Below are 10072 nucleotides of genomic sequence, written 5' to 3'. Positions count from 1 at the left end.
AAAAAACTGCAACGTCACGTGAGATGGTTCAGAAAGTGAAGAAGCGACTTGAGCGAAATCCACGACGAAGTGCTAATCAAATGGCTAAAAAACTGAACTGAACTACTGAAGCGAAGCAACTGCTTCGCTCTCTCAAGTCTTACTTGTTGCTGCTTCCGTGTGAGATCATGGGCCTTTTGGAACTTGTAAGGCTTGACCTTGAGCTCATTTTTCAGTCAGCGGTCAAATTCCGAACATTGTGTTTTCTGACGAAAAAATTTTTCCAATTGAGCAATTCGTAAACTCTCAAAACGATAGGGTTTACTTGACCGACCGTTCATACGAGAATCTAAGTTATCGGTTGGCCACCAAGAGCAGCACCCGCCACAAATAATGGTTTGGGCCGATGTCACCGCAGATGGGCGCTCTCCAATTGTTTTCATCGAGCCTGGCGCGTTCAACTGTGCTATTGCTTATTTTTCAAACCGTATCGGTTTGGCTTTCGTATAATTGGGAATCGATATTTTTTTTTCGTTTTCGTAATCGATTCTTAATATATCTGTTGCCAATCTTTATCGTCCTTTTCCTTTTTCGGAAATTTAATTTAAGCAAGCAAAAATGAGCAAACCAAAGTCAACTATCGCCAACCTCTCTCCAAATAAGCAGTCATTAAAGCTTCAAAGGTACGAATGCGAAAAGAGTGTCATGAGTTTCTTTGAAAGTTTGGTTCACAATGATCCAAACATCCCAGATAATGAAAAATTTACCCATCTGGTTAATTGTCTATCTGGAGAGGCTCTGGGTACGGTTTCAAATGGATGAAAACTATCCGAAGGCGATGGCAAGTCTCAAAAAGGTTTACAATAATGAATTTTTGATATTTTTCAATACAATTTCCAAACTTTTTGAGGTGCCAACTATCCGTTCGCCATCAGCCCATTTAGCCCATCAGCGCGCGATGATTGATGGAGTATCGGCTGTATATGACACATTGCTATCGCTGGGCGATGAGAATTAAGTCGCGCCTAAATAATTATGAATTTTCGGCGGAGTTATGGATTTTGCGATGTATTTCGGCTAATCATCCAGAACATACCATTAACATTAATGGTTGGCAAATTCCGCACAATATTAAATTGGCGGATCCAAAATTCCTAAAATCCCAAAAGATCGATATGTTATTGGGAGCAGAAACCTTTTTCGCGATCTGCTAGCTGTTCGACAAATTTAAAGTAGTCCAAATCAACCAACGCTACAAAAACCTCTTTTAGGTTGGGTTGTGTCTGGCAAATATGTCAGCAGTTCAAATCCTCCTCCCGAAGTAAATAACACATTATGCCAAACTGAAGAAGACTTAACTCTGGGCTCTGAACAAAAAGAGTCTGAACAATTTTTCGTCAATACAACTGAAAAAATAACTTCAGGAAGCCTTCAAGTCAGAATGACCTTTAAGGCTCACCGTAAGCTACTTGGCTATGAAATCGCAGTTCCGCGGTTTCAGGCCCTGGAGAGGAGAACATTGAAAGATCCAGAACTTCGTAAAATGTATTTGGACTTCATGAATGTGTATAAAGCGCTGAGTCACATGAGTCCAACAAATTATAAGATCCCGAGTGAGCCACACCATTTCATTCTGCGTCAGTACGTTTTGAGGCCCGAAAGCACAACAACAAAACTAAGAGTTGTCCTTCTTCTCAAATTTCATTAAATGAACTTTTGATGGTAGGCCCAAATCATCCAAGAGGAATTGTATCCAACTCTTCTTCGTTTTCGTTTACATAAGTGCGCTTTAACGGCAGATATTACTAAAATGTACCGCCAAATAATCATGCATGAAAAAGACAAAAACTGTCAGCAAATTGAGTGGAGAGAGCATCCCTCAGAACAAATTCAGAATTTTCGACTTAACACCGTCCCTTACGGGACTGCCCATTTCTAGCAACTCGGTATTTAAAAATGCTCAGCAATGCTAGTACAACTAAATACCATCTCGGTTCATTGGCCATTAAAATAGACTTTTATGTTAATGATTTATTAACAGGATCTGAAAATTTTGAGTCTCTAGATCTTATAAGATGTGAAGTAAATAAATATTTAAACTTGGGCGAATTCACCTTAACGAAGTGGTTTTTGAACCACCCTAAATTTTTCGACAGAAAAAAGAAAATTGGTTTCGATTTGTTTTGTAAGCCAGTTTTTATGATCTGCGAGCCACTAAACGAAACATACTGTCAGTCTATGAGGGCAGCGCATCTTGTTTCCAAATTATGGTCACGAATTGCGCCAAAAAGAAAAAAGAGAAGAAGAAAAATACTTTTACACTAGCCATAAATGTGAAAGATATTACATTATTGAACCTTATCGAAAAATTTTCTTCTCATCAAAAATTGTTTCGTGGGACTGCCTATTTATTACGGTAGATTAAACGACCAAAAATGCCTACGGAGGGAAGGGATCTGACATCTGACGATTTACATTTGAGTTTTTTGAAAATTGTTCAGGTGATCAAACATTCGGAATTTGCGAATGAAATCCAAAAACTGACTAAAGGCACCACGCTACCCACAAACTTGCAAAAACTCCATCCGTTATTGCATGAGTACTCGGATATGTCGCTTTCATTCAAATTAATCTGAGTAGGATGTCGCCTTTTAAATTCACCTCTCCCATACGATGTCGAATTCCCATTATTACTAAATAAAAATTCACACTTCGTTATCAATTATTTACGGTTCCTGCACTTTCGAAATCACCACGCAGGGGCAAGAGCGTTGATTGCGCTTCTTCGAGAACGCATATGGCTGATTAATGCATGAGAAGCATGCAGTAGAACCGTACGAAACTTTACACACTGCTTTCATCATAAGCCGAAGTTGCAAACCCAAACAATGGGAAATATGCCGGTCGAAAGACTTCGATCGCCACCACCCTTTTTATACAAGTATGTGGCAGTCGACCACCCGTAAAAACTTATATCGCAGTTTTGTTTGTTTCACGTCAAAAGCAGTACACTTAGAATTATTTTCTGACTTATCAACTAATTCGCCGCACTTCGGCGGATTATGGGAGGCGACAATGAAGTCCGCCAAACACCTCGCCATGCGCGCCATGGGCAACGTGCTGCTCACCGCCGAAGAGCTGTGAACACTGCTAGCCAAAGTGGAGGTCATCCTCAATTCGCGGCCCCTCACACCGTTGAGCAAGGGTGCTCCCTCCGAGCTTTACCACCGGCACAAGTGTCAATGGAGCCAATTCGCTGCTACGAGAGATGGCAACTTGTTTGCTGTCTCAAGCAACAGTGGTTAAAAACGTACATTATGAATATTCAGCAGCATTCCGGCGATCTCGTCCTCGTCCACGAAGACAATACGCCACCGCAGCAGTGGGTACTACGACGAATCGCCGTAACAGAAGACGGAAAAGTACGAGTGGCAGACGTGGCAACCAAAGCAGGCACAATTAAGCGCCCTATTCACAAGCTTGCCCTGCTACTTATCGAAGTTGAAGATCATGATCCTTTCAAGGTGGTCGCTTGACGCAGATTTTACAAATATAAAAATAATGTTGCTTTTGACGTGAATCATGTAAAATACTCACCATTTTTATATTAACAAAAACATCATCTACTACCAATGTAATAGAATTCTCTATTACCATGAATTATGAGATTGTTGAATTATAACTACATGTACATACTTACCACTTTTTTATGGACATACTTACCACTAGTTTAAGGGGGGAGCCTGCATTAGAGGCTTAAAAAATTCGATTTTTTGAGGTGTTTTTGGGAGTGAAAGAAATAATTGATTAAAGCGAAATTTCTAGAGTTTATAGTTATGTGTTTAAATTTTTTGGATACGAAATCTTTAATATTCTGCCTTTGGGAAGCAATTGCCCGATGCATCTCGTATGTGCATTTGTCGGACGGCGTGCAGGATGTAGGTCCCAATTTCTGTCGGAAACAAAAAAATCCAAAAGATTCATATTTTCTAATAATTTATCTTCTAGTTAAACTAAGAAAATTCCAAAAAAATTTAAAACTTTTACAATTTTTTTATAAATTGAAAAAAAAGTGGTTTTTGACCAAAAAAATTTGACTTTATTGTGTTTAAAAATATGTTTAAACTTGACTTTTCTTAGTTTTTTTTAGTTTAAATAGAAGATAATTGTATGCCGAAGATAATAATCTTTGCCCCAATTCCATGCGAAGTTTAGTTTTTTTTCTATCCTGCCCGCCAATTAAGAAAAATCGTAAAAATGAAATACCGAGAAATCGCGCGTCAAAGTTTTCGCATTCTGTCCAAGCGCTTATATATTTGCTAGACGCTCGGCCACTATTTCCCTTCTAGCTTCGAAAATATTTCGAATTCCCTTCTATAACTTTGGGGACATATTCTTAGATTATTTTTAAAGAACTTTAAGCAAAAAAAATCGATTTTTTGAAGCTTCTAAAGCTGGCTCCCCCCTTAAGCCGTTAGGTTAAGGCTTAGGCTAAACCTTCAAACTTATGTGATAAAGAATTCTATTGTATAAACATCATACACGCGAACGGACGTCTTTTTTCAATCGGAGATCTTAAATTCGTTCTAAGCAAGCACAAGCAATTAGCACTTTAATCAAGTTGCGCATCTCAATGAGTCTATTTTTCCATTTTCGCATCTTAAAAACGATTAAGATTTTTCATGTGGAATAAAATCTCGGACAAATCCGCTTCTAATAATTTTGCTAAACTGATTTCGAAACCGATAGCATCTATACAGTATTTAATATTTCGAGACTGTCTTGACTCAAAAGAAATAAGGGATTTAACAGTTCTCTTCTTCTTTAGTGGCGTAAACACCGCTTACGTGATTATAGCCGAGTTAACAACAGCGCGCCAGTCGTTTCTTCTTTTCCCAACTCAACGTCGGCTCATCAGATCTTGCCATCGTCCATGCCTCTGCACCATATAGCAGTTTAATTCTCAATTGCCTACTCAGTCCAAAGAGCACCTGTTGGCAAGAGTTATTCTGCGTTGGATTTCGAGGCTTACATTATTGTTGCTGTAAACAGTTGCTTTAACAGTTACAGATCGAAATTTAAAGTCGGTCATAAGAGTCACCTAAATAAATTTGTAGCTCCTTATTTAATTTCAAGTTCTTGTCTTCATTTTTATCGATGGTTAAGATTGATTAGTAGCAAATATAACCGACCCTAAATAAAAGCGGAATTGGTAAATTACTGTCAAAAATTTCTCATGTTCATAGATTTTATATGGTGCCTACCTAAATAAACGGCGGCAACGCCGATAGTTGTAAAATTAGATTTTGACAGCCTGTTAAGAAGTAGTTTTTTTTTTAAATTTCTCCATGCGTGATTTTTAATGCTTGTAGAAATAAATGTAAGTAACTATTACCACAATAATAAATCAATTCGTGCAAAATTTCAGATCGAAAGCTGATAGGCTAATTCGCCTATATATGTATATGTATATAGGTAGACAGACGGACGTGGCTAAATCAACTAAACTCGTCGAGCTGATCACTTAGTTATGTATATATGTAAGTACATAGTACCGACGAAATTTTGTTTACTCAAAGAAAAATGCTCCTGCTATATATAAGTATTTTTCATGGTCAATTTCTTGAAATAATAATATTTAATATACATTTCTGTTAAACTATTGAACATTTTTATGCCTTCTTCACGGTAATTGCAAAAATATGTGACACAATCTGCAAACCAATTTTTATTCTTTCGTGCCATTCCGAAGATATTGAATTTTTTGTGCTCTATTGTGCTCTTAAAACGCACTGCACATTGACCGACGCATTTGTCATTCATGTCGTATGAAGAAACATAAGTAGAGTTCATATATGTATGTATATTATTTGCATAATATTTGTAAATGCTAATTTTTTGAGCAATCTTTATATTAGATAACAACTTTCATAGTTTTATATTTGAAAACAAACAATTTTTGGTTACAAGGGCATACTTTAGAGGAATTATTAGTGCAAGATATTAGTGAATATAAGAAGAATGCTAGCTACTAAATTTAATCGAAATCGGTGTGGTCAGGTCCCGAGAAATGTGATTTCACCAAAAAGTGGGCGGTGACCGGCTATCGTCCAATTTTCACACTGGCTCCCATGAAGCCCTCTCATACAATTTTGGAGGTAAATTTTAACGTCTCTGGCGTATTTAGTTATTGATTTATCGCGTTTTTAGTAGTTATACCATACCGTTATATGGGAAGTGATTGAAGTTATCCTTCGATTTCATCCATCCACACTCTCGATAGAAGTTCTTATAAGATTTGCACTCAGCAAATTTGGTGTTTGTACCCTTAGTGGCTTAGGAGATATCTACATTAGACTTATTAAAAGGCGGGCCACTCCCAATTTTTCAAAATTGTTTGCCCATAAGCGCCCCTTTCTACTGTGATCCCCTGTGCCAAAATAGAGTTTTACATATATATTAATGCTTAGTTATGGGACTTTATATGTTTTCGATTAATGGCGTTTGTTTTGGGCGTGGCAGTGGTCCGATTACGCCCATCTACGAACTTGTAATTTTTTTGTACAAAGGAATACCAAATTTCATCGAGATATCTTAATGTTTACTCAAGTTATAGCATAGTCACCCGAATTTCAACTTTTGTCGTTATCCTGATCTTTTGTATATGCATATGTATATAACCCTATATGTATCTATCTCTATAGCTTTTAGGTGATGCGTTAGGTGAACAAAACTATTATACTCTGTGGCAACAAGTTGCAAGAGTTTAAAAAAACACGGTAATTCCATCATTTTCAATGATCGACATGAGGATTCGGCATAAAAGTTTTTCAAATGATAAATCAAGCGTATTAAATATTATATGTGACTGAAATTGGGAAACTACATTAGAAATTTCCAAAAAAATCACACACATTACTTAAAATGTAATTAAATTTTAGGTTATTTGTTAATGTTAGTCATTGTAAAACAAGTGTTATGATTATATACTAAATGTACTAAAAATGTTATCTCTTAATCTGCGACAAAGAAAACATGCAAAGATATATACATTACATTATTCTAACACTTTATGGTCACACATTTTGCTATATGTACGTAATAATTTACAATAATTTAATTAATTAGTAATCTCATTAATGGAGCTAATGATTAATTTGTTGTTTTATTTGATACTTTTCTTTCGGCACAGATATCGGAAGCTTAGCCTACAATGCGTTTTGAGAGCGCAACGGAGAACGAAAAATTTAATATTTTCGGAATGGCATAAATGAACAACATTTTGTTGCATATAATTCAGGTGAGCATTTTCCCGCGCTGTATCAACTTTTTTTCTTTAGTGTAAAGAAAGCAAAGAAATTTTGAACTGTTTAACAAAGTTATGATACTCTAAAATTCAACCTTCAATAACGTTAACAAAAAATTTAATTGTGATGAAATAATATATCACGAGGTATGCTTCTGTTCCCTCATCTAATGAAATGCTAATTTTCAAAATTGGGGATTTTGTGAAAATTTCAGGGTCCACTTGACATGGTTTGACCCTAATGTAAAAAACAGGGAAGTTTCAAAGAAAAACTTTAAGCGATTTAATTTTTGCCCCTTTTACTACATATGTGGTATTTGGTAATTTTATTGTTATTCTTCATACAAAACTGAGTCAAATTAGTAGTAAATAGAGTAGCACAAACAATGCAAAACTTTTAGGAGAATAAATAACGGTATATCAAATCGTTTTATTATTATATTCATCAGCCACCTACAAAAACGGAACGTTGTAATTTCAACAGCTGTATATCCAATGTCATATGTTCCTAAGTACATCATTAAAAGCGGTTCACTCATTAAATTTTTGTATATTAATATTCAGTAATAATAATTATTGTTCGTTTTTAACCATCCGTAGACTTAATCTGAATCCAATCACAGTTGGAGTGCGTTTATCAGGCATCCAATTATATAATTCTACTTACCAACCAAAAAATCACCATCGCTATTATAAAAAGCGATTTTCTCCATGGAAGTAGTGCAACTGTAAATATGTATTGCAATACCATGATGGCTATGTTCACCCCCTGAACCGCATATCGTGTGTAAACCTTCGACAAAATTTACGTCGTCCAACGGTATATCAAACGGCTTCCAACGCATCTGGAATACACACATAATTTTTAATAATCAGATTTCTAGGTTTATTAGACTTAATATCCTCAAAATTTACATAACGATTTCTAACTTGAAAATTCACTAGCAAAATATATTCACAAAAAGCAACTAAAACAAATTACGATTTAATTGATTTCAAATGTGACGTTTATTTTATTTTAAGCGTATGACAGGATTTCAAGATATCAGATATTTTTAGAATTTACTTTCCCTATTAAAAAAATATTTTCTATTAGAACCGCACTTCTAAATCGAGGACGATAAATTAGCACTTTTTAAATGTTTTCCGGATCTTACCTTATTTTAAAAAGTTTATGATTGTAAGTTTTCTTACCTGATTAGGATTTGGATGTTGTTCATTCCAATTGTTATTTAGTCCCGTTTTACCGGTAAAAGGCTTAAACGGTTCGTGCAATACACTAGGACGTATTCTGTATAACCACGATCTTAAATTTTCCTTACGAGGAGCAGTAAAAGCTGTTCCTGATATTTGTTCCGCATATAAACCGTAAGGACAGTTCTGTGGAGAGTTTTGACCCAAGGGTAAGGAGGCAGGGCATCTTTTATCTTCTGACGAAAAGTAAGATCCAAAACCATTCATGTACTAGAAAGAAAAGTTCTTCGAGTAATAAATAAATTTATATAGGCTTTATACTGTAATAATATGTTGAACATGTTTAAATCTCTATAAAGGCAATATCATTTTGCGACTGTGATATTGGAGATTGTTTCTAGCTAATTTTGAGTTGCTAAAACCGAAAATGATAGTAAAAATGTCCTAATAAAAGCTCGGAAGAGCTTTATAAATAAAAAATTTTATATTCAGCCCCATAACTTATGTTTATGTTTATATTTTTATTAATAGTATATAAAAAAAAAAATAATTATAATTATCGTATACTATGTGTTCACATGAGCTATGAACTGCAACATCTCACATCGCATCACCTCCCGTCACGTCACATTACATCACGTCACGTCACAACACTTCATTTCACAGCATACACCAATACACACACCCATCAAACACAGTACTTAACACCGATCATTACTACAACAGTACAACACAACAACCACACGATTATCAACGAGACGACTCGTAATCAGCATCTATTTCCCCACCCAAACCTTCAAAAGGGATTGATCAGACCAGGATCGCTCTCTTACCGTTTGCATCCGTGAAGCAAAGCAGTCGTCCGTGACATTTAATTTTCATTTTTTTCAACGCAATCATCAACGCAATTTTTTTCTTATTAAAAACGCCAAGTGACGGGAGTGAAGTGAATCACCAAGTTCGCCAACCGTGTGCAGCAGTGGGTTCCGCAGAACATCACAATAAAAATATACACATAGAGTATATATACATACATACATAAATTTTGGAATTAAATAAATTTTATAACGAGTGTGAAACTCATTGCGTTTTATTTTTGATCTCATACGTATACTATACCACGTAAGTATACTAGTGACTTACGTTACTAAATGGTCCTTCGAGCCTTTCAGAAAGGCACCTAAGCAAAAAAAAATAATAATAATTTAATAACTTCCTGGTGCAAGTGCGCAAGTGCAGTGTCTGAAGCACAAAATTCATAAAATCAAATAAAACAAAACCTTTAAGTGAACATACTATGACAAAGTTAAAGTGAACAAATACATATGTTACAGTGAAAAAAAAAGAAACATACCCGAATCACGGAAAACAGAAAGTGACGTGAAAATATATAAGTACATAAAAGAAATTTAAATATAAGAAAAAATAGAAAGTGACGTGTAAAGATACAAAAAAGAAATTGAAACGTAAAGTGAGTGAAAAAACAACAAAAAACCTACTAACATCAAAACGGGCGCGGTATTAATACAGCAAAGCTTAAAAAATATAAAACCAAAAATCAAAAACGGGCACGAAATAAACTAAAAACCAAAA

At 35.4% G+C, this 10072-nt stretch overlaps 1 protein-coding gene across 1 annotated transcript in view; it reads right to left on the bottom strand.

Moving 5' to 3' along the window:
* Positions 1-7944: 7944 nt before the first annotated feature.
* The window catches only part of LOC120781779 (homogentisate 1,2-dioxygenase-like), a 44469-nt gene continuing 42341 nt past the window's right edge, over positions 7945-10072 (bottom strand). The window contains exons 2-3 of the mRNA XM_040114007.1: positions 8480-8749; positions 7945-8130 (exon numbers count right to left, since the gene is read on the bottom strand). Of these exons, the coding sequence (XP_039969941.1) occupies positions 7945-8130; positions 8480-8749 (456 nt within the window). The remainder of the gene's footprint in view (positions 8131-8479; positions 8750-10072) is intronic.

The sequence above is a fragment of the Bactrocera tryoni genome, unplaced genomic scaffold (assembly GCF_016617805.1).
Source record: "Bactrocera tryoni isolate S06 unplaced genomic scaffold, CSIRO_BtryS06_freeze2 scaffold_7, whole genome shotgun sequence".
Classification (NCBI taxonomy): domain Eukaryota; kingdom Metazoa; phylum Arthropoda; class Insecta; order Diptera; family Tephritidae; genus Bactrocera; species Bactrocera tryoni.
The sequence above is the reverse complement of the archived record's forward strand: the minus strand, read 5'-3'. Positions and strand labels throughout refer to the sequence as shown.